The 25,886-nt window shown below is 38.0% G+C and overlaps 1 protein-coding gene across 12 annotated transcripts in view; it reads right to left on the reverse strand.

The window, feature by feature from the left end:
• Nucleotides 1-292: 292 nt before the first annotated feature.
• slc4a5b (solute carrier family 4 member 5b) overlaps nt 293-25,886 on the reverse strand; it is a 60,012-nt gene continuing 34,418 nt past the window's right edge. For 7 of the 12 annotated variants that reach the window (XM_085168127.1, XM_085168128.1, XM_085168124.1 and 4 more), the window contains 10 exons: nt 22,848-23,039; nt 21,483-21,596; nt 18,576-18,737; nt 18,037-18,215; nt 17,612-17,684; nt 17,459-17,527; nt 14,607-14,780; nt 12,593-12,757; nt 6,967-7,019; nt 293-1,781 (listed from right to left, as the gene is read on the reverse strand). In XM_085168127.1, the coding sequence (XP_085024253.1) occupies nt 1,511-1,781; nt 6,967-7,019; nt 12,593-12,757; nt 14,607-14,780; nt 17,459-17,527; nt 17,612-17,684; nt 18,037-18,215; nt 18,576-18,737; nt 21,483-21,596; nt 22,848-23,039 (1,452 nt within the window). In that variant the 3' untranslated portion in view covers nt 293-1,510. Of the gene's footprint in view, nt 1,782-6,964; nt 7,020-7,331; nt 7,444-11,614; nt 12,445-12,592; nt 12,758-14,606; nt 14,781-17,458; nt 17,528-17,611; nt 17,685-18,036; nt 18,216-18,575; nt 18,738-21,482; nt 21,597-21,903; nt 22,018-22,847; nt 23,040-25,886 lie in introns of those variants that run through there. The other 5 variants (XM_085168133.1, XM_085168126.1, XM_085168123.1 and 2 more) reach the window with 3 other exon arrangements.

Raw genomic sequence — 25,886 nt, forward strand, 5'->3', positions numbered from 1 at the left:
CCCCGCACATTCTTGTATATACACCTGGTGAATTGTAAATAAACCCTTCTTGTGAGCATCAGAACCGGAGTCCTGCGCTTGAGTCCTCCTCCAAACCGTAACAACCCTAGTAAGCTATACTACTTTTTCCTTTGGGAAGGTACCATCTGTGCAGTCTGCAATTCTGTAGAAGAAAGATGTTGAATCTATTTAATTATTCTTGAAAAATATATATTTTTTTTTTCACACTGCATCAAATTAAAGTTGATTACGTCGATTAAGCATCATGAGGAAGAGGGTGGGGGGTTCCCTATTTATTTTTTTTTGCTGGGAATTTGCAACCCTATTAGTTCGGTTGCTTAATATTTCTGCTAAGTACTCCTTAAAATACCAGAATAGGGAGGATGGAGTAGGTTTAAGTTTATTTGATTGATCAGTATTGCTGAACTATGAAATATTTTGGGTGCAGTGTATTTTTTACACACAGGTATAAATGAATAGCTTTAGTGTTGTTGTTTATTTAAACTTGAGTATGAACTTATACAAAATGCAGCAAAATATTAAAAAACAGTTTTACTGATTAAAAACACTATATCGGATTCATATCTGTATCGGCAGATATAAAAATTTATGATATCGGTATCGGACATAAAAAAGTGGTATCGTGCCATCTAGTCCAAAGTACTCCTCATTCTATGTCTCAATTCATTAAAAATAAAATTCCAATAAAGTTTACCATTTGTACATTTTACGTTAACTAAAACTGAAAGTTCACAGGTTTGGTTGTCTAAAATTTAGATAGCTTCTGTCACTTCTGAACCTTTCACTGTGATTTTTTTTTTTGTACCACTGAACTGGAAGGTTCAGGAAGGTACATCACAGATTAATACATGAGCTAAAACCGCTTCAGAACATGTAATGGGTCAAATAAGGCATCTACTGGTGTTGTAGATGGCATGTCATTGCATTGAACTGACTCTTTCATTAGCTGTGATTAGAAGGCCAAGATGTATTTTCAAATTTAATGAACACTCCGCTACATGCTATCATTTGCTTTAAAATTGATTTCATATTTATATTACAGAAAGTACTGCATTATACAGTACATTAAGTATAATTTATTCTAAATACAAGTAGGGAAACTCTGGGGAAAGCATTTCCTGACAAGAAAATGAATTGCATGAACGCTGTTATGACAAAAACAAACCAAGAGCTTTTAAATGGATGTTTCTTTTTTAATTTTTTAGATCAGGGTTTTACATCAGAAATGCACATAAACATGTAGATCATGCTTGACCACTCATTAAATACACTGACCTATTAAACTGACCTATTTATCAGTTATCTAATTGCTTCAGAGAGGGATTGTGCATTCATTAATATGCTTTGGTTTTTCTCATTGGAACTACAAGAAGCTGGTTTCCAAAGCAGACCTGAGAGCTGATAATTACAAAAAAAACCCACTTAAACAATGTTAGACATGATCTGTGATCAGTAAGCAACACTTTGCACCTTTCAACATTGTTTGTTTTTACAAAATGGTTTCAGCACAGGAGTTATGAAAGTGATCTTGCTTTTTCTTGCAAGATTCTTTCTCCATTTTAGGCAGTGGCCAGTCATCAGACAGGTAGAAGTTGTGCTGCTGCTGTCTGAAGTGGAAGCCAGACTCCTCGCAATCGGACTCCACACGGATGCTGACCCTGGGCACAGGCTGGTGTTGTGGGTGTTGCAGAGGAGGGCTGAGGCTGAGTTCAGAGTCGGCACGTGAGGGGGGACAGGAGATCTTCAGGTGCAGAGTGATGCTGAGGAACAGTGGTGATGGAACACTTTTACTCTCCATGACTTTCACAGTTTCCAATTTTTCAATTTATTAGGAAATCAGACCTCAAACTGAACCAGCAGTCCTGCAACAAATCATCCTTCTGTTATGTATTTCATTATATCGTCTTTCATTCATTCATTTTATAATTTCTGGCTAAAACATATTTTTATTAGTACCAGAAAACAAAGCTTTAAATATATTTCTCTACAGCATTTGGCAGTTACCCTCTGCAAAATGTAACCAAAGGTTTAACCACTGAGAGGCAGTGTTTAATAAGTTGGAGTGTTGAGGGTTTTCATGAGCTGTTGTCTTTCACTTTTGATATTTCTGTTTTGCTCCATGTCCTCAAGAGGCTTTGCTTTCCACTGGTCATAGCCACTGTGTCAACAACTGGTGATTACTCTGTGCCACAGCGGCTACATCCTGCCAGAAAACTTGAATGTGAGTGTTTTTGGCATTACCATCTGGTGTTTTGAAGCTGGAAACAAAGAGCAATGGGTAGATCTGACTGTGAAACTCAGGACTCAGGCTCATTAGCTGTCAACTTGAAACAATGAGTGTATGCTCAATAATTTTTCTGATTCCAATATTGACCATAATTTATATAATAAACTTCATGTGTGATTGATTGACCTGAAACTTGCAATTGAGTTTTCAATTTCATAAAAAAATAAATTAAGGAATTCCTAGTTATATATTACCCTCTCGCCCCTGCGGGTCCTCTACAAGAGGCCTGGGAGCTTGAGGGTCCTGCACAGTATCTTAGCTGTTCCTAGGACTGCGCTCTTCTGGACAGAGATCTCGGATGTTGTTCCTGGGATCTGCGGGAGCCACTCGCACCTAGTGCTCCAATTACCACTGGGACCACTGTTACCCTCACCCTCCACATCTTCTCGAGCTCTTGTCTGAGCCCTTGGTACTTCTTTAGCTTCTCGTGTTCCTTCTTCCTAATATTGCTTTCATTCGGTATTGCTACATCTATCACTACCGCCATCTTTCTCTGGTTTTCTACCACTATTATGTCCGGTTGGTTAGCTATCACCATTTTATCTGTCTGTATATGGAAGTCCCACTGGATCTTAGCTTGGTCATTCTCGACCACCATAGGGGGCGCTTCCTATTTTGACCTTGGAACTTGTTTCTGTATATTATGCCAGCCACTTGGTTATGGTGTTGCCCTGCATGGCATGGCGTGCATGTGATAGACCCCAGGCTCTAAGGATCTTGTGCTCAGAGCTTGTTCCTGTGCTACCATGGTTAGTGCCTCTGTGCTGTCTTTCAGTCCAGCCACTGGTAGGACTTCATGATGTCAGCCACTTCATTTATCTGCTGGTGGTACATGCCGTGCCTATCCTTCCATGATGGTATACATATATATTTATATTTTTTTGGAATGCCATTTAGGAAAATTTTATATATATATATTATTTTTAAAGAGTCTGAATAATTAACAATGAATGAACAATGAATATATTGATTGAAAACTTTATAAGATATATTTACATTGTAGATTTTCACTGAAGGCATCAAAACTGTGAATGAACAGATATGGAATTATGTAGTAAACAAAAGAAGTGTGAAATAACTCAAAACATTATGGCAAGAACCGTTTAGCTAAGTAAAAAGAAAAGCCAGTCCATCGTAACTTTAAGAACTGAAGGTCAATCAGTCCAGAAAATTGCTAAAACTAAATACCTAAAACTAAAAGGATCTAAAATATAAAACATGTTTTGAGTTATTATTTTATTATTATGTTATGTTATTTTAAAGAGTGCAGTGGTGAAAACCATCAAGCACTATGATGAAACTGGCTCACATGCGGACCACTCCAGGAAAGGAAATCTAAGAGTCCTCTTTGCTTTTGATGATGAATTCATCCAAGTCACCAGCCCCATGAAATGGTGGTTATTTTGAAGAATCTAAAATATTAAACATGTTTTGAGTTATTTTACACTTTTTTGTTTACTGAATAATTCCATATGTGTTCAGGGAACGCAAAATGGGTTAACAATTTAAAGCTGTTCTGCAGCAATGGAGGTTGATCAAACCTTGAAATTTGGTGCTACTAATTTCTACAGGTGTTCCACTTTTCTGGAATACTTACAACTCTCTCTGTCTGCATAAAAGCAGTGTTGAAACACACTGTGGTACCGTACCCTCATGAGCATCAGTAGAACAGTATTCTACTTCAGAAAGTAGTGTGTTGCTACAAAAATTGCGAGAAAAAGGCAATAAACAATGGAAGCGAGACAGACCATCACTTAAACACGAACAGTTAAAAATGTAGGTCTTTCCTACAGAGAAATTGCAAAGAAAGTTAAGGTGTCAGTGAGTACAGTTTCCTTCACCATCAAAAGGCACTCAGGAACTGGGGCAAACTCAAACAGGTAGAGGTCTTGCAGACCCGAAGACATAACTGAATCAGAGGACAAGTTTCTGAGAGTTAACGGCTTGCCTGATAGGCAGCTCACATGACAACAGCTTCAAAGTACAGCTTAGTATTGGTCGTATTAAGCAAGTCTGTTTCAGCTGTGAAGAGAAGACTTTGAGCTGCAGGTTTGACAGGATGAGTTGCAGCAAGAAAGCCATTGCTAAGGCATGAATGATGATGATAATTTTATTTTAAAAAAAAAACAGGGAAAAAAAGCTTGTCTGTCTTTCTATTCTTTCATTATAAAAGATGGATATAGCTACTGTGACATCCTCCATTGGTTTCTAAAGTCTAATTACCGAAGTATCAACACAATTTTCACTGTCACCATCTTTTTAAAAATTGATTTATATCTGATCATAACAAAACAAGCAGTAAAAAAAAACTTGTTTTTCTGGGCTATCGTGGCTCAAGAGTTGGGAGTTCGTCTTGTAATCGGAAGGTTGGCGGTTCGAGCCCCGGCTCGGACAGTCTCGGTCGTTGTGTCCTTGGGCAAGACACTTCACCTACCGCCTACTGGTGTTGGCCAGAAGGGCCGATGGCGCGATATGGCAGCCTCGCTTCTGTCGGTCTGCCCCAGGGCAGCCGTGGCTACAACTGTAGCTTGCCTCCACCAGTGTGTGAATGGGTGGATGACTGGGTGTGTAAAGCGCTTTGGGGTCCCTAGGCGGGACTAGTAAAAGCGCTATACAAATACAGGCCATTTACCATTATAGTGTTTAGCACAGAAAAAAATACAAGTCTAACCTTAGCTCTGTAGCTATCTACCAAATAGCATGTCACTAACCCTCAAAACATCACTGCTATTTTTTAGTTTAGTTTTTGTTGTTTATTTCTTACATATGAATCCAAAGTTACAGTACAGCATGTTGCACATACTTTTTTCAAAAAAGATTTCAGTCGCAAAATTATATATATAGATACCAACTGTATAACTAATTTTCTGCTAACTTCTAATCAGCTGGATCTTGTAAATCCTCTTGGATTCCTAAATGCTGCAGTTTATTGTGACAGCTGGGAGATCATGTTATTGGAGTTAAAATGGACCGTTTTAAACATATTTGAAATGGCTAATGACATCAGGCTAAGTGGACTGAGCTGTGTGGATACATATTCAGTGAAAAGCTTCACTTCATCACAAAACTCTGAGAAAAGATTGCAGGACTGTTGTATCAGACTACTAGTTTGAGCTAAACGGAGTGTCATGTGCACATAAACAAGATGTATAACTGAATCTTTGAGTTGTATCTATTTAAAAATGTAATCTGTTTTGCATTAGTGAAGGTGTAGTGTGTTTTTTTTAAGTTGATTTTTTTATCCCAGACTTCAACATGATTCAGATACACCTGTTAAGATCATACTTAAAGGAAAAACATGTTAAGATGGAGGTCCATTCTCAAATTGGCTTCAAATGTTTTGGGGTATTTACTGTTTCAGATTAAAACATCCTAAATTGAATTTTTATAGCTATGGTTTGCAGGATTAAAGAAGAAATCTCACCACCAAGGATTATCAGTTTACTACATGGTATCTTGAAATTGTTTTTGTGGCCTTACAGGATCCCTGGAGTGATTTTGGAAAGAGGCACAAACACAGTCTCTGGGGGTCACAATCCCCGATAAATGGCAGGATTGTAGCAGAAGGTGTATCTGGCATAAAATCTGTGTAACATGATTGAAGCAGCGTGGGATAGTCTTGAGAACAGAACAAAAGGCAGAAAGGTCCAAAGAAGACCTTTGAATGTTCTTCAAGATGCCTTTAGAAGTTTTCTCTATGACACTTAAATAAATAACTGAAAGCTGCCTCAGTGGCTTTAATTTCCATTCATGTTTGCACATGTTTGAATAAAGCACTGCACCCCTTTCCCAGTTTTCTAACAAAATGTAAAGAAATGAGTTGTGGCTCGAGATTTTTCACATTACAGTAGATAGATTTTTTTTGGGGGGGGGGGGGGGAATAAAGTCCCTGAAGAGTTTGAAGAGTTTAAAATGATTTCAATGCACTATTGTACAACAAGTAACTTTAACTTACTTTGTTTTTGAAACAACTGATTTCTTTTAAGTGTTATACAACTTTGGGAAAACTGGGCTAAAATTCAGTGAAAATAGTAAAATAAAAAATAATAATAATTTTTGCAGTCACAAACTTATGAACAGTATTTATAGCAGGAATCAGAACAAAGCTATAAAACAATTGTCACGTAGTACCAATGGCTCCAATTTCACTCCTATTGGTATCAAAATGTCACAGTTGACAACACACGTTTTGCTTATAACTTCTTGCTTTTAACAAAATCACAAACTTACAGTAATGGAGATAGCTGTCAAATACCAAACATACAGATCTGCATAGAAATAACAATAATAATAATAACAATTAAAATAACAGTTTCATACGCTGCACTATACAGTTTCTATGAAAGTGCACTGGATTACATCTCCGTTATCTATATACTCCATTGTCTATATACTCTATATCTTTCCAATACAGAAACATCACAAGCTTTCAAACATAAGCTCTACAAATAAAAACGTCTAAGTCTATGATCATCTAAATCATCACCCTACATACTAGGGATAGAAATACAATACAGAAGCTGATAATTCAATGAAATGTGTGTTTCTTATTTATAACTGTGTTTTGTGGTCTGGAAATAACAGTTTTGTCCCCAATGTTCCTGTCAGGTGAATATATCAGATCACTGTAGGGCACGTGCAATTTCAGCACACAGTACCTGTGGTCTAGCTCATTTTGATCAGATGTGACTGTTGAGTAAGGGTTCATCTCCTGTAAGAAGCCACATGCACACATATGGACAGAGAACATATGCACAAAACAACACCAAACAAGCATACACAGGCATGTAAACAGATAACATAAATACAAACACAGAAACACAAGAAATTATTAAGTACATTCACTGAAAACTGGTAGATACTGTGCATTACTGCAACAGTCAAAGTGAAATCTACAAAAGATCCAATGTCACAAACAAGATTGAATGCTGTTTGCACCTCATCTGTGTTAGTTAATAACACTGAATATTTACAACATAAATTATGCTGACACATAGATAATAGAAATTATTAGTGTACTCACAATCTGAGGATAGGCTTTGGGTGGGAGGGTTATTTTGGGAAAGGTCTGACTTTGAGTGGGGCTTTGTGGTCTCCATGTGAATCTTCACTGGAGGGTTTGCAGAGCTGTCAGGCTAAGTGACAAAAAGAGGAAGCAGTTGGCATGCAGGAGAAATTAGAATCTTAAAGGATAAGACTTGATGTTTTTATTAGAGACCTTAAAACCCAGGTACACCAGCATATAGCAGCAAGCAGCAACCATCACTCCTGTTAACAAGTCATCTACCTTAAAGTGTCTCAGACCTATCACCTTGATGTCTGCAGTCACTAAATGCTTCGAGAGGCTGATCCTGCAACAAATAAAGGCCTCCCTCCCGCAAAACCTAGACTGTTATCAGTTTGCCTACAGCACAAACAGATCGACAGAGGACGCCATTGCCACAGCCCTCGACACACAGAAATCTGCCACCTAGAGCAACCAGGAAACTATGTCAGAATTCTGTTCATAGAATACGGTCACTACCGTTATTATTCTTCGAATCCTGGTTGACAACCTGATTAACATCAGTTTACCCCCCTCCACCTGTGCCTGGATCAGGGACTCTCCACCCAAGACTGTCATCAGGCTGGGCCCTGGCTGCTCCAGTCTGCATGCCAAGTATCCTTGGGCAAGGTACTAACCCCAAGCTGCTCTCCGATACATCCATTGAGTAGGCAAAAGGATGGTTCCACAGTGTGCGGACTCAACTTTAAAACATGGAGGAGGAAGTGTGATGGTCTGGAGCTGTTTTACTGGATCTAGGGTTGGTGAGGGGCACCCTGAACCAAAACAGCTACCACAGCATTCTGCAGCGTAATGCAATACCCTGTGGTATACGCCTAGTTGGACAACAAGATAATGACCCAAAACATAAGTCTAAGCTATGCGAGAACTACCGCAGAAAAAAGTTCGAAAACATGGAGTGACCAGCACAGACTCCATACGTAAACCCCATTGAGTTGGTTTGGGATGAACTGGACAGTAGAGCGAAAGCAAAGCAACCTTCATGTGCCACACATGAAGGTTGCAAAAGGAACTTGTGCAACAGATATGTGTAGAACTTTCTGAAGAATATTTGATTTCTATTGTAGGAAGAATGCCACAGATGTGTTCAGCTGTTATATCTGCCAAAGGTGGCTACTGCTACTGAGTCCAAAGTTTAGAATACATTTTGGTCTGATAATTTATTCCATTATTTCTTTTTTAAATCACAATTGCTTATTTGTATTATGCTTTCATTTCAGAGTGCAGTGAGACATTAAAGTACATAATATTCTGTAAAAAACAGGAAAAATTGGATGTTCTATCCTTCAAGATTAGGTACTCTAGCAGCTTAGGAGCAGCCTAAGAGCTTGAGGGTCCTGTGCAGTATCTTTGATGTTCCTGGGACTGCGCTCTTCTGGACAGGATGTTGTTCCTGGGATCTGATGGAGCGACTCACCTAGCTTGAGGGTCACTCCCCCGAGTGCTCCGATTACCACTGAGACCACTGTTACTTTCACCCTCCACATCTTCTTGAGCTCTTCTCTGAGCCCTTGGTACTTCTCCAGCCTCATGTTCCTTCTCCCTGATGTTGCTGTCATTCGGTATCACTAAGTCTATCACTATGGCCATCTTCCTCTGCTGTCCACCACTGCTATGTCCGGTTGGTTAGCCATCACCATTTTGTCCGTCTGTATCTGGAAGTCCCACAGTATCTTAACTTGGTCATTCTCAACCACCCTAATGACCTCCCATGTCTACCTTGGGACTTCCAGGCCATACTCATCTCAAATGTTTCTGTATATTATGCCAGCCACTTGGTTCTGGCCTTCCATGTATGACCTGCCTACAAACATCTTGCGCCCTGCTGTTATGTCTCAGGGGCATCTTTACAGAACCTGCACCTAAGGTCTTGCCTTGCGTAATAGACCCCAGCCTCTATGGATCTTGTACTTAGAGCTTGTGCTATCATGATTAGTGTGTCTATGCTGTCTTTGTCCAGCTTTGTCCAACCACTGGTAGGTTTTCTGGATGTCAGCCAGTTCCTCTATCTGCCGGTGGTACATACTGCGAAGGGGCCTCTCCTTCCATGATGGTTTCCTCTCTTGCTCCTCTTTCTTGGGTTTCTGCTGTCTGAGGCGGCAGACTGAGAACATGGTCAGTCGACCCATCTTCCTGAAATACTCGTGAATGTTCATTGTCTCATCCTGGACTGTGGTTCTGATACTCACTAGTCCCTGGCCTCCTTGCTTCCACTTAGTGTACAATCTCAGTGTGCTGGACTTGGGGTGAAACCCTCAATGCATGGTCAGGACCTTCCTGGTCTTGATGTCAGTGGCTTCCATCTCCTCCTTCTATTATCCCAGCTGGGTACCTGATCACGGGCAGGTCGTAGGTGTTGATAGCCCAGATCTTATGATTACCGTTCAGCTGACTCCTCAGATCTTGCCTGACCATTTGCAGGTACTTAGTGGTTGCAGCTTTCCTAGCAGCCTCTTCGTGGTTCCAATTTGCCTGTGGGAGTCCCAGGTAGCTGTCCTCTATGTCTGCAATGTTGCCTTCTGGTAGTACAGTCGCCTCAGTTCTGACTACCTTCCCTCTTTTCTTTACCATCTGATTTCACTTCTCCAGTCTGAATGACTTTCTGACCTCTTTGCATCCTGGTGGTGTGTATCAGTGAATCAAAGTCACATTCACTCTGGGCATATAGCGTTTTGTCTTCCATGTAGATCACTGCTCCATTCCGTAGTCGGTACCTGTAGCCAGTCTTGTCAGTGATCTCACTGAGGGGGTTCTGGCCTATGCAGAACAGCAGTGGGGACAGAGTATGTCAGAGTATGTCCTTGGTAGATCCCACACTTGATTGTAACTTGTGCTATGGGATTGAAGTTTCCAAGGCCTGAGGTATGGAGAGCTTGCTTAGGCATCTTTCTGCAGCTCTGATAGTTAGCTAACTTCCCTCCACGGCCTTTGGTCTCCTTCTACTGCTCTTTGTGGCTGTTTATCTTGCAGCCAAGCACCTCACTGATCACTGCTGCTGTGGAGCAGATCAGCTGGTTAGTCTCAGTATGGTCGTAGGAGGTATTGCCGAGCTTGAAGGATAGACTGCCCGCAGGGACAAGAGGGGATTCTTTTGCACGCACGCACGCACGTACAATCCACATAATGTGGAGTAGTAGCCGGGGATAAAAGGATTTGACACCCAACCTTATGTGTTAAAAAGGTGTTGAAAATGGCCAAACTCCTAAAACAGAACTTTTCCTTATCTGCTAGTAAATAGATCCTTTTTATTGTTAATCAAAGGTAAATCAAAGCAATAAGTCTGATCAGTATCTTAGTAGAGAGATGTCTGATTATTGAACTGAATCTGGTGTCTAGATTTTGTGTGTGTAGACATCATCAACTTTTTTATTCAAGTTTGAGTTTGAGAAGATAACAACTATGTCATCAACCCATCATCATATTTTTCATCAAGAACGTAGTTTTAAATGTTGTGAGGGATAAACACAGAATTATGATTTGTATGTGAATTTGCTGATAGTTAATTATGCACAATAATGATCAGAACACAATCAGTAAATATAAAGACAATTGAGTTTGCCTAAAGATGATTAATAGAAATAGAAAGTTAATAAAAAGGAAAATAATGAGTTTAGAGACAGGTGCAACTCGGGGCTTAGCTGACAGCCTGTATAGAAATGGCCTTGAGAAATATGAGAGTGAGTCTGTGTGTGAGTAAATAAGAGCACACACAAGACACAACACTCTTAATGCCTGACTTTTAAAGTGTTCTATTTAGTGAGAAAGGGGATTGTATTGTATGTATTCTATAGAGTAAACTGTGACTGACAAACACAGAGCTTTAAAGAGAAACATATTTGAATTAAAAGGGACTGTGCTAAAGTGAATGTGCTAATGAAATCTCAACTGAAGCCTATTCACATGTGACTGAATGTTCAAATGTAATGAAATTTTCCATGTTAAAAGAGAGAAATAGAAAGAGGGAATAAGGTGGGGTTGAAGATCAGTGAATCTCATGTAAACACACACTTAGTTGACTAGAGATAATAGAGAGAGAGAGAGAGAGAGAGGTGGGGAGTGGGCACTTAATTGGGATGCCTGGAGGCAATCTGGGTCAGTCTCCAGCACCCTGCAAGATGAGTAGTTCGAAAGGTTGGATTCCATAAGTTCATTGTTGGAGATTCCAGCAGAGGCGCCAAGGCGTCAGGTGTTGGAAAACCAGGACACACACACACACACACACACACATATATATATATATATATGGTGAACTTACAGAGGCACGGTGTTCCAACATTCAGAAGAAGGAACTGCTCTCATGGCTAGAAATTACATTTTTTAAATTCATGTTTTCATGTTGTAAATTCTTTTTTGAATCTGCATGCTCCCTCTGCCTGTTACTTTGCTGCTGAACACCTGAATTTCCCTAATGAGCGACAATAAAGGATATTTCTATTCTATTTGTATTCTAACTCGGCCATAATTGGATCTCAACTCCAGCCCACATCAGCTGATGGTTCAGCATATACCCTTCCACAGATTTTCAAATCTCAGATAGGGCCATTTCAGTTCCTTCAGCCGCAACAAGCTGCTTTGCAACCCACATCCACTCCTGCTCCTCCACTTACTTTCATGTCTATTTTCATGGATGATCGCTTTGGTCTGTGCTGGGTTTCTGACTGAACTGAAGAGTGTAGTTTATTAACTGTGTTGCACAATTCAGGAAAACATCTCCCCCAGGCATGAATAGCAGAGGCTTATGAGACAAGAATTTCAGTGTTTCAGTGAACTGGGCAAAGTTAATACTGCTGATAGTGACCAAGCTAAAGATGCTAATAAAAATTTGATCAATAACACCAAGCTTATCCTTTAAAGCCATCAGTGGGCATCACTTGTGCTTCTACACAGCTGTCAAGCAACCCTTTTAGTATGGACAAAGACTTGGATGAAGCATAAATACAAAGGGTATACATAAGCACACACACTGTTTCTAAAGGTTGGAACAAAGTGGGAGAGGTGAAAGATGTACTGAAAAGATGATGGACAGACAGGAAGACTGTAGTAAGAGGGAATGAAGTGCCTTTCAGCAACACTGTGGGAGAGGAGAAACATACAGTATTAGTTAGAGAAAATAAACCCAGGATCGACACAACCACAGCAGATGGAGTGACACACACTTAAATACACAGTTAATACTAAGAAAGACAGATCCACACTTGACAAATAGTGCATTTCCTCACCTCCTCATCACTCTCAGGCTCTGGTGCTTTCTTGTCTTTCTTCTTCTTCTTCTCATCTTCCTTCTTCTTCTTGTCTTTGTCTGGCAGGATATCATCCAGCCAGGCCAAATCATGTTGTGAGAACATCAAATCCAGCAGCTTCCGTACAACCATGAGACCGAGAATCTACAAAACCAGGTAGATTAACATTATCTTGCCATTGTTGTAAATCGCCGCTATATAAATAATACACAATTGAAGAGAGTTGTACTACTACTAATACAATTATTATCATCATATCAGTGAATGAGGCCCAGTGGCTCAGTAGCAGACTTTCTGAAATAGAGGGGCGTGGGTTCGAGTCTGCTCTAGACCATTTCTAAATAAAGCAAGTTAACAAGTAAAAATGATATGCCTTGGAGAGATCCTTTGAAAGTTGGTTTTGATGTGACAAAAACCAACTTGTACAAGCAACATTACATTTTTCATTGTTTTGTATAATGTTTAATAGATTTATTTTCAATACTTAGTTGTATTTGGGAATCATTTGGAGAATATTTTACAAAACAGTGTTTTATCTTCAGGTTTTCATATGACAAAAGAAAGAAGAAAAAAAGGACGACTGATGAATTTTTCCAGGGTCAATCCAATTTGGCAATCTACTTGAGTAGAAAATATTAGATTGATAATGGACGAAATTCTGACTGTGTGCAGCTTTTCAAGAGTGATGTTGGAATATAAGTATTATTTCAAAATGGATGAGCTGGAGGTTTTTCAAAATTTTGGGGACTATAAAGGTAGTCTGTTTACATTAAATAATTCTGAACTTTTATTTAGGAATGTGTCGATTTGAGCTGAATGTTTATATGGATCACTATTAAGTGAAATGCATTTTTAAAATCAAATCAATATCTGTCAGATTTCCTGTCTACTCTTTGCCATATCAGAGTAGACAGAAAATCTGAAAAAAGAAATGAAAAGAAAAAACTACAAAGCTTTAGAGTAGAAAATAAAGCAGTTTTTCTAGCTATCCTCTTCAAAATTTAACAAAAACTTTCATCACTAGGAGCAGCATTTTAATGTTTTTGAATGTGTGATACTGTTTGAACAAGCACATAACAAATATGCTTATCACATTTCCAGGGGTGAGGGGAGGAAGCCAGCACAAAAAGAAACACTATGGCAACAAGTGTAGCTAAAGATGGAGAGTGGTGAATAAAACACGTAGTGAGTGAAAAAAGGTGACTAAAGAGTGTTCATAAAGCTTTATTTGTATTTAAGTGACAAAAGCATGCACTTTTCCCACTTCTGCATAGATACTTTAGAGGAAAATGTCAAAGCCTTTGCTTCTTTATATCCTGTTGATAACTTTAGTTATTTTGGAAGGTAAAACATGGAAATTTACAAAAGGTTCCAAACGGGACCAATAAAATAAGACAATAGGGCATTCTTAAAGGTCATTGAATATTATTTAAATCAAGCTAAAGTTATTAGCTGCATCATAACCGGAATGTAACCTTTTTTCAGTACAACTGTAATTCCTGCTTTCTGCTTTTTGAGTAAATGATGATAGAAAAGCATCTGTTTCGACATATTTTTTTGTTCACGTCAGAGGACGTGCCAGACAGTTTAATCCGTGTAATTTTACTTTTAGCCAGAATAATTTTTAGTTTAATAGCTATACAATGACCCTTCTTGGTAGTTTAGTTTGATAAATTGTTCCTGTAGCTCAGTATGTATAGCAGATCATCTACTGATCGAAAGGTTGATGGTTCCATCCTTGGCTGTTCCAGTCTGAATCCCACATATCCTCGGACAAGATACAAACCCCAAGTTGCTCTTTGACGATTCCATCAGAGTATGAATGTGCGTGATTAGTAGATGGAAAGCATGTAAGCATAGAAGAAGTGCTTGTGTGAATGGGTGAATGAGGAGGCAAGTTGTATACAGTGCTTTGAGTGTTCTGGGAGCATAGAATGATGCTATGTAAGAATCAGTTCATTTACCCAAACAGAAGAACACAGAACACCCTCACCATTACTGGGAAGATGATAGCCAGAAATGTAGACTTAAGGATCCAGAGAACAGCCAGACACACAATCTGGACTAGGGTGAAAAGGTGGACGCGTCTCATAGGGACATGACGCAGGAAGGAGAAGTCTGGCTGGTGTTTGGGCGGCATTGGATACAGCTTGATGCGCTCCCAGAACTGGAACAAAGAAATCGAGAAAATATTTTAAGGTATTCTTTTATTTAGTGTTTTAGAGATGAAACAAGGATTACACCGGTCTAGCAAGCTTGGAAAGAAAGTGTCTCACTCCTCCTCCTAGATGAGAGGTGAAGTGTAATAGTTAATACATAACGCAGTCCCGTCACTTTCTTTCCAAGCTCCTTAGATTACTATGATCTGGAAGACTGAGAACCTACAGACATGGGGATTACAGATTAATTAGAAAACTAGCACCCAACTATATTCAAGAAGAGGTCAGTAAAATTTCTACAGCATTCTTATAGGCACCTGGGCATTATTTTTAGACAGATGCTCTAAGACAATAGACAAACTATCTCAATCCAGACTGCAAAAAACTGAGTTGATGATTAATTAACCTCTACCAAGTTGCTGCTTTGGGTTAGTGATCCAGCCCTAACTATAAGCTTCTTTTTTTTTTTAAAGGAAAGTTTTAAGCCTAATCTTAAAAGTAGAGAGGCTGTCTGTCTCCTGAATCCAAACTAGGACCTGGTTCCAAAGAAGAGGGGCCTGAGCCCATTTTTCTTTTAAGGGTCCTAGGAACCACAATTAAGCCAGCATTCTGAGAACAAAGTGCTCTGTTTGGGTGATATATCACTATGAGGTCTTTAAGAGAAGATTGGGCCTGATTATTCAAGACCCTCCATGCGAGTAGCAGGAATTTAAATGCAGTTCTATATTTAGGCAATGAAGTATAGGCAAAGTATACTCTTTTTCTAGTCTCTGTTTTTAGAACATCCTGATGATAATGAATTAGTAGTCCAGTCCAGAAGTAATAAATGGATGAACTGGTTTTTCAGCATCACTCTGAGACAGGATGTTTCTAAGAGATTGTGCAAAAATGGAAGAAAGCACTCTTACATTCTTAATATGCTCATTAAAGGTGGTCATAAATGATTGCAAAATTTTCAGTGTTTCTGGAGCCCCAGGTAATGCCATCTAGAGTAAGCATCTGATTGGATACCATATTTCTAAGATTTTTAGGGCAGAGAAAAATAACCTCAGTTTTATCTGAATTGAGAAGCAGAACATTATGTCATCCAGGAAATTACCAGAAATGAAAAATTCCAATTATTCCATATATTCCATTCCTATATCTTCTAATGTTGCTGCCTAAGTTAAACTTGTATAATGTAAACAGAATTGGTCCTAACAAGGAACCCTGTGGAACTCCACAATTAACCTCAGTGTGTAAAGAGGACTCTCCATTTACATGAACACATTGGAATCTATTACATTTCAATTTGCAGATTCTAATTTGATATGATTCAAACCACTATCTTTAATGCCTACAACATGCTCTAATTGCTTTAATAAAATATTAAGGTCAACTGCACTGAACACTGTGCTGAGGTGTGGCAGGACAAGTAGAGATGATTCTACCATCAAAGGCCATCAGATCACTTCTAACCTTCACTAACACTGTTAATTTGATTTGATGAACTCCTAAACTTGACTGAAACTCTTTAAATAAACCATTACTCTGCAGTTGAAGATTTTTTCAGAGATTTGAGATTGACCTTTAATTAGCTTAGACATCTGTGTCAAGTGATGATGGTTTTTCAAGAAACGGTTTAATTACTGTTGCCTTTGAAGGCCTGTGGCACATAGCTGATTAATAGAGAATAGAGAACTAATAGAGTAAATTTAAATGTTATTAGGAAGTGATAAGAGAAATGAGGAATTTCAGAGAATACTGTTAAATATTCTATTTCTATGCCATATGTTCCACAGGGTTCAGTGCAAGGACTGCATATCATGTGCACATTATATATGCTTCCCCTAGGCAGTATCATTAGAAGGCATAACATACAATTTCACTGCTACACAGATGATACCCAGCATTGTCTATACATGAAGCCAGATGAAACACACCAAATGGTTAACCTGCAGAAATATCTTAAAAATATCAAGTCTCATTGATGATGATCTAATTTTTTACTTAAATAATTTACCTTATAAAACTGAGGTAATTGTACTCAGCCCTAAAAATCTTAGAAACATACTGTCTAACCAGATACTTAGTCTTGATGGATATCCTATCCATTCTTTCTGTTTTCTCTCTAATATTGTAGGGTCTTTACCTTATAATATAAAGCACCTTGAAGCAACTCTTGTTGTGATTTGGTGCTATATAAATAAAACTGAATTGAGTTTAAGTGCTTTAATTGATCTGTCAATTATATTATATGTTATTATAAATTCATTCATTTCCTTAAGCTTGTACAATCTGGCCCTCTGAGAAAAAACAAAATTGTCGTCCACCTTTTTCTCTTCCAGAAAATAACAAGTGATTTGAGTGTAGAACAAGCTCTGTAGTATAAGCATTTGAAAATAGGATTTGTGTGAAAATGTTACACATTACAAACACAAATTACTTTTGACTTTAGACAGTCTTGGCAAAATTGCTGTCAGCTGCTATATCTGCCTATCAAGTAAAGGTCACATGGTGTTTGAAAATGAATTCGTTTACACTGAAAAAGACTATGGATTTTTGTTATTCCTGTTTTCTGCTTGTGTCTGATTTTTCATCTATGCACCATTTTCTTTTAATATATATTGGCATATAGATTATAGTTTCCATGAAGAAAAACATGGAGAAAAAAAAGTATATATATATGTATTTTTTTGTAGTATACCTGGATGCCACTCAGTGAAGCCACTCCCATGTAGAGGAAGACTCCATAAAGGACAGGCATGGGGATGTACTGAATTGAACAGAACATACATTTTAAAATAAAACCAATATAAACTTTCTACTGACACCACATCAGTCTCATCTACGAACTTACCTGAAGTATAGGTGCAAGAAAGACTGAGAGTCCTGTTAGGACAAACACCAAAGTGCCTGTCAACCTCTGCTCTCTGGAAGTGAAGAATCAAAAGCATAGCCTAAAACTTTATTCTAGGTCCACACAAAAAGGTGATTTAGGCAATCAGAAACCACACAGACCTTAATTTGAAATAAGGACTCTTTTTTTTATGCAGTCTATCTTTAAGATCTCAAAAGTGAAGTAAGCATTTTCACTTTTCACCATCTTAATCCTTCCTTAAGCCAGCAGGGGACACTCCTCTGGTTCCAAAAATAAGTTTTATAGAATTTATTCCCCCCCACTTTGTCCCCCAATCGATATATTACCAGCCTATGAGCATGCAATAGTTCAAAACACCAAGCTGGTGATGGTTAGCTTTTTTTTTTCTGGGGGAGGGGTCCCACCTGACTCCAAGGAACTGTGGTTGCTCTCCAGGGGCACTAGATTCACTCTCCATCTTCAGTGAGTCGATATGAGCAATGGAGATGACAGTGGCTGCTACATACCATGGCATGCCCATGAAAGAACACACAGCCATCAGCACACCTACCCAGAACAGGTCCAAGTGGTAGCCACAGCTTTTCTGAAATTGGGTGCAATAACGGGAAATTACCCAGAAGATCCACTCCCCATGTAATCATGAACTGTGTAAACAGTTCAAAAATTACCAAAAACACAAATAATACATTTGCTTTAAATTTGAGTATCACAAAGCATCATGACACTTTCATTGCTTTAGTATAGTAATGTATTGAAGCAGTAGTGCAGTACTGTTACAATTCAAGTTACAATTGTTCAAGTTGTAAACATGGTATTTTTTCTTCTCATTACCTTTCACAGATAATATCTATATCTATAACTGTTAACATTTAGGCAGAATTTTTTTAATATACTCTATATATTTATCTCTTCTGTGACCATTTCAACTTAGGTGTTTGCAGACCTTTAATTTGTTTTCCTTGCGGTTGACAATGACAGCACTAATCTGCTGGTCCATGAAGATGAGGATGGTGACCAGAAGAGCAGGAACGAAACTGGCCACACACCACCACCAGGGGTTCTTACCAAAGGGCATCACCAGCCAGCCCCGGTCACTACGTGTAGGCTGTATAACAACAAAGAAGAAATATTGGTAACACTTTATAATAAGTTCACACTATTAAGCATTAGTTAATCATCTGTCAAATATTTTATATTTCAAACCTATATAAATACAGTGAAGCTACCATACTAGCAGAAAATAGTGAAAGAGGAAATCAGAGAATTGTGTTAGGTTGCAACGGCAAAATAAAAATTGTGCAGATCATTTATTAAGTAAAAGTCATGCATATGCTAGAAAACGCTTGTCTCAGCCACTGTGATTATGTCCATTTCTTTCCAGACTACCATTTTAAACCCATTAATCTGCCATTTGGCCATTTTACTTTTTCAGGGGTGGAACAGTGAGGATTCACCTTTTATCAGATGTTGACCTGATGATAGCAATTAAGGTGCCATTTACTGAATGAATGATATTTGTCTAGTATGCCACATTACTTTTGCATTAAAGAACAGAGACTTTTAAATAATCCTTTTTTTATATATAATGAAGAGATATGTTTTCTGGACACAAAAAGGGGAACATGGAAAAAAAAGCAACAAAATTGGCTATCGGCCAAATTGTTATTTTAGACACTAAAAAAGAATTGCACATTTTATCTCTGTATGTTTTATAAATATGTACATTTTGAGCTACACATATAAACGATAGCATATTTATATAGCTTGGATAATTTCTATGGGTTTGTAAAATTCCATTCTAAGTGGGTCAGTGCCTTACCTTAATTGAACTATTTAAGTCTTTTCTTTTTGATATTAAATTATTTTAAATACACAATCATTGGTTGTTTAGGTATACCTGTTAAAATGCACACATATGTAGCACAAATATCTAATCAAATTTTCTTCCAGAAAATAACAAGTGGTTTGAGTGTAGAACAAGCTCTATAGTATAAGCATTTGAAAATGCAATTTGTGTGAAAATGTGACAGATACAAGCACAAATTACTTCTGACTATGCCATAACTCAATTGAGTGAAGGTTATAGACTTAGTCAAAAAGACCTGCTGATGTTCAAAGTGAGATTGGAAAATGAAATTAATGAGATTGAGTGAGATTAATAACTCATGAGTAAATGCAGAGTGGTGTATGACAGTGAGTGAAAAGAGGTGAGAGAAGGAGAAACGTTCAGCGCATTATGTGAAGCCCCCAGCAGCTTAACCTAATTGCAGCATAACAAAAGAAGGATTCGGGGTCACCTGATCCACTGCTAATAATAAGCTTTGTCAAAAAGAAAAGTTTTAAGCCTAAACTTAAAAGCAGAAAGTGTGTCTGCACATCATTAATAGTGGGCCAATGACTACCTTCTAAGGGACAACCTCCAGTACGGCTTAAATACCTGAAACTCTTCACCTATCAGTTTAAAAACTGAAGAAGCTTGAGAGTTGAAACATATTCCAAAAGCTTAAAGTCCAATTGCCTTAGCCTACCATCAATTGGATGAATGAGAACCTACATAAACATATTTTCCACCAACTTGTTGAATCTATCCTACAAAGCATTAAGACTAAAGCTAAAATGGGGTTTACATTGCAAGGCATATCTAAGAAAGTGTCCAGTGAATGTAAACCTGAAATAGTTCCCGCTAAAGAGCTATACATAGGTGGCGATATTGGAAGCATAATTTATATCATGTTAGAAGTATAAAAACTTCCAATATGATAACAACAATATAACAGCAACTACATTAAAAGTTATTTTCTAACCATTGCTAGAATGCACCCAGAATTAAGGAGGGAAAAAAACCAAAATTAAACGCATATATATGTTTTAGCGACAGTATTCAAGATATCATTTTCAGACTTTGTGTAATGGTCAATACCAGTAACAGTTTGAGCTGATTTAACTTAGGTGAAAATTGGGTCAAGGACACAGCACATGTGAAAATCAGTAAAAATGTTATATAAACCACTATTTTATGGTTTTTAAAATTCGCATTAATATACTAGGCCTCGGTGGACATGAGTACCATTTGATGCAGAGTACTATTTGATCTTCACAGTTAAGGCTCAAGGTCGAAGTTGATATTGGGAGGGAGAAAAAAAATTCAAGGAAACATATTGAGTCATTTTTTATATGAAACGACATGGAGAGAGATGTATTTCTATTTTTTTTATGCGATGACCTATGACATCAGAATAATGCCATGAAGTTTTGGAAAAATCACACACTGCATGGTAAATAGACTGGTTCTTATATTGTACTTTTTTACTCTACCTGAGCATTCAAAGTGCTTTATACAACAATGTACTTTAGACTGCTTTCAGTATATATTAAAATCTCAATTTTTTACAGCTTATAGAAGCCAAAGATTTTAGCCAATTCTGGTCCAAACATATAGGTAAAGATAACAAAATATAAAGTCAGGGTCCCACAAATTAGAGAAAAAGCCTTAGTTTCCATTGAATCATTTCCAAACTTTAAAAGATAAACATAAAAATTTTCTTTTTGAGCTCTTCAAAAACTTTTTTTCTTTTCCAATACAACATTATGACTTCATGATGACACAAAGAGATGAATATACTGCAAAAGATTTCCATATTATTCTGACATCAGCACAAATGATCTACGAAAGCAATTTCATAATTGGGGGATTTCCACATTACATATACATCAGTATAAGTTTTAGTATAGCTCTTGCTGCTTGGGGGGAGTTGGGCTCATTGAGTGCTCTTGTTAGAAGTATAATTATTCTTTGAAGTGACAGGATATATATATTTTTTTAAAAATAATTTTGTGAAAAATCAAATACCTTGAACTCTGTTGGCACGATAAGTTTGGGTGTGTCTAACCCCATCAGTATATCGAGACCCACAAAGGACATGATTGACATGAAGATGGCAAAGTCACTGATTAGCTTCCTCAGCTATAGGTCAGTCCATATACAATTACACAGGACAAAAGGAGGGCAAAGACAAATGTGCACAGTAAAAGTGATGACGGGAGACATACGTTTAAGTATAAGAAAGTGGTAGATACATGAGGAAAGCAAGACAGTGAAAAGAGAAAAGAGATTATTTACTCAGTTAATGTGTAAAATTGATCAATCCACACACTCCAAATCCTGTTTAGATGTGTAAACAACTACATTGCTGAGGAAAGAATTGAGTGGCCAGTAGTGTCCTAAGAACAAGGTCTGACAAGATGAGAGAGGTATTTAGGAAAGGGTGGACCTTGAGTTCAGTGGGTACGTGCAGTTTGGGTGTGTCCAGCGCCAACAGACAATCCAACCCACAGAAGACCAGGATAGACATGATGATGGCAAAATCACTGATCAGTGTGCGAAGCTGGAGCACATACGTGGAAAGCAGTGGGGGGAAAACAACATGGAGAGAACATTCTGGTAAACATATGGAAGTGTAAGGTTGGTTGTCTGGATAACGAGCACATACTGTGTAGGTGAAGTTTTAAAGTAAAACACTGGTAATATTCTACATTTCTAATGAGTATATTTAGATGGACTACGTAAGTAAGTAGACAAAGTGCATATAATTATGCCATGCCAGAAATCGCTTGGCAGACGTTTGGATGTCTTCTTGCAGTATGATGGCATTTGTCTTTGCCTATTAGGCACTTCCCATGATGTGTCATTTTATTGAGAACAATTTAACACTCACTCTAAATCTTGTGAGAAATTGAAAGTGCTTCTGTTTATAGTAGCCAAACAATACTTTATTATTTCTCATCTGTTCCAAAGTCTCATTGGTATTTAGTTGTTGCTCTTCATTTTCATCATGCAACCTTACAGAAGTATACAAGTTTGGATGTTTTCAGTCCTCTGTGAAGCCTAAGTGCTTGCATGAAAACTGAAAACTGAACCATTCAGATGCTAAAATAGCTAAAGAAGCAGATCATCTCACTTGAAGAGGCTGTAAAACTAGCCTTTTAGTCTAAGTGACTGATTATTGTAAAAATGAGTTTTACAATAGCCTACTTGGTAGATCTTTTTGACCTTAAAAGGAATATCACCAGCGTTGCTCTTTAAATGTCACTACTTTGATGCTGTAATTATAGGCATAACATCAAATGAAAGGAAACCAGCATTTCACATGCAGGAATTAAAGGCAGCCTGGGAGAGTTTTCTTTGTGCAGTTATTGAGTATAAGGATTTGCTTACCTTTGTTGGGAAGTAGCGGCTAAACTTGAACTTCTTAAGAGAAACTGTCATGGAGTAGGTGCCAAAGAAGAGGATGAAGGACATGAGGGCCAGGTCAGGAACATACTTACAGGAGTTCCCCACCAGCATACCACCATACTTGACACATTCTTTCTTACTCAGCTGACTCCAGTCCAGATCTGTTAAGTTAAACTAAAAACGACAACGGCAGAAGGAGAAGCAAAAGTAGAGAATCGAGAGGATGAAGGATGGGGGGTTCAAGAAACGAAGAGATGAGGAAGGAAGAAACATAGCAGAGAAGGGAAAATTGATGGATAGGTAGCGGAGTGGAGAAAAAGCAGACACAAGAAAGAGAAAAAAAACAAGCAATAACAAAAGAAAAAAACACAGCACATATAACTGAAAGCCACAGTGCTTTCTGATGGCTGGATTAACACCGCTGTCTTGGCCCATATTTATCAAGCAACTGGACTCAATTATAGGAATCACACTGAACTTCATTCTGGACCTTTACATTATTTTTTAAAAATGTTGCCACATAGGAGAAAGCATTGTATCCCAGCTTTATGAAATTTAGAGTTGCAAATTAAAAATCATGATGGAATTTGTATCCTTTTCCTGCTGCTTTCTGAGGAATAGACTAACACTTTTAAATAATGCTTAATGGTATTATACAGTTTTTTAAAAGCTGTATAATAATTAGAGTAGCCATCAGAAAAATCTGCTTTAAAAACAATGCTTGACTTCCAGCCACCCGAGGTCACCTACAGTCAGTATCAGTACACTGAATCTGAGTATTTAAACACTCTAAAATAACCATCTTTAAACACAAGTCAGCTAAAGCTATTCATTTAATGTAGGTTAATAACAGAGCAAAATTTCATCATCATTCATCCAAGAATTGTGAAGCTTTGAGGATCTAATCACACACTATCATTGTTCAATACAGTATGCCCAGCTCTCTGCACAAGTTTATGAGTAGCTGGGCCCAGGGGAAGAGTGCGTAAGCTACATGGCGTGTGCTAACAGCCATATATGATCCTGTGAAATGCAGCAATCCCTTCACTCAGAGGATTGCAAATCTGCAAGCCGGCTCTATTTCATGTTGTCTCTGACCATGCCACTGACCATGCTGGAGATGTTGATGCGAGCCAAAACTGAATCAGAGGACAAGTTTCTGAGAGTTAACAGCTTGCGTGATAGGCAGCTCACAGGACAACAGCTTAAAGCACAGCTTAATAGTAGTCATAGTAAGCAAGCCTCAGTTTCAACTGTGAAGAGAAGACTTCGAGCTCAGGTTTGACAGGATGAGCTGCAGCAAGAAAGCCATTGGTAAAAAGTCAGAATAAGACAAAGAGGCTTTCCTGGGACATGAAACACCGCCATTGGACTACTGAAGACTGGAAGAAGGTATTATGGACTGATCAATCAAAATTCATCAGTCTGTATATATGTATGTATCACTCTTATAGTAACAACCCCAAAACTCTTTAGTAGTAGTATCTGCCATCTGTAGGGGAACTTTACTGGTCATATTTTTTTCTCTTGTGAATATAGAGCAAAATATAAAAGTTTGTGTTTTTGCCTTTTAACATTAATGAATGCTATGAGTGTCATTCAGGAGGTTGTCCACTATCTAAGATTGTCATTAAAACTGTGGCTGTTCCTGTCTACATTGCAATCTCTCTGTGTAATATACTTACGAAGAAAAGTTGTTTTGTCTCGGCCAAAAAATTCCTGTATGACTATGACATGTAGTATAAAAGGAGGTACAATTTTAGATCTGGTAAAATAGAGTTATACTGAACACCATAGCATTTTGTGGCTGGAAAAAAAAAGAGACATCTAGAACTAGGTGTAGATTCTACAGTCTAAAAATTAAAGCCAAAGTGGAAGTGTCTTGAGCCTCAGCAGTTCTTTCTAATAGCCAGGTGAGGAGTCAGTGAAAAAAACATTTTGGTTTCCTTAATTCTCTAATGTCAGTAAACACTTTAGAGTGAGTTAATGGACTCCATTTCAAGTTGTTTTGAATACAATGTGATATTCATTTTTAAAATTATGATCCTTAGGAGTGTCCAGAAGGATGGTGAAATGGGTGGGCCTTCCTTGACAGTTAGTGACAGGTTGCTACTGATTGAGCATGCACTGTCCAGAGCCTCCCCTCACTCCAGTGAAGAGCAAAGATTGCAACACAAACAACATTTAATTCTAGGCCACAAAAACTTGACTTTGCAAATCAATGGTAAATGGTAAATGGCCTGTATTTGTATAGCGCTTTACTAGTCCCTAAGGACCCAAAGCGCTTTACACATCCTGTCATCCACCCATTCACACACACATTCACACACTGGTGATGGTAAGCTACATTGTAGCCACAGCCACCCTGGGGCGCACTGACAGAGGCAAGGCTGCCGGACACTGGTGCCACCGGGCCCTCTGACCATCACCAGTAGGCAACGGGTGAAGTGTCTTGCCCAAGGACACAATGACCGAGACTGTCCAAGCCGGGGCTCGAACCAGGAACCTTCCGATTACAAGGCGAACTCCCAACTCTTGAGTCAATGTGAGATATTTTAGTAACAACATAGAGTTTATGCACACCACATCATAATTCTAAATGCATTAAATATAAACCATTTTGTCTGAAAAAAAGCCAAAGCAATTTGTTAAAAATGGATGACAGCCATTTTTTCTAAATCAAAAGTGTTCCGTTTTGTTTAGTAAATGACAAAAAAAAAGAAAAATTAATTATGATTAAATTAAATTAAATTAGGATTCATTACATAATTTAAGAAAGCTGAAAAAGTGTTTAAAGTTGGCGCAGCTAAAGCTGAAAAAGTGTTTAAAGTTGGCGCAGCTAAAGAATTATTGTCTATTTAACTTCCTAGCGTCCTTCACTAAAATGCTTGATAAATAGGGGCCTCAATTACTTCACTCAGTCTTTAGTTCAAATTTGTTCATATCATACCATGTGCAGATCAAAACAGCCAAATAAACTGAGATACAAATTATTTTCACCAATGGGAATAATGAAAATTC

This window comes from Neolamprologus multifasciatus, chromosome 7 (genome assembly GCF_963576455.1).
Source record: "Neolamprologus multifasciatus chromosome 7, fNeoMul1.2, whole genome shotgun sequence".
In the NCBI taxonomy this organism is placed as follows: Eukaryota; Metazoa; Chordata; class Actinopteri; order Cichliformes; family Cichlidae; genus Neolamprologus; species Neolamprologus multifasciatus.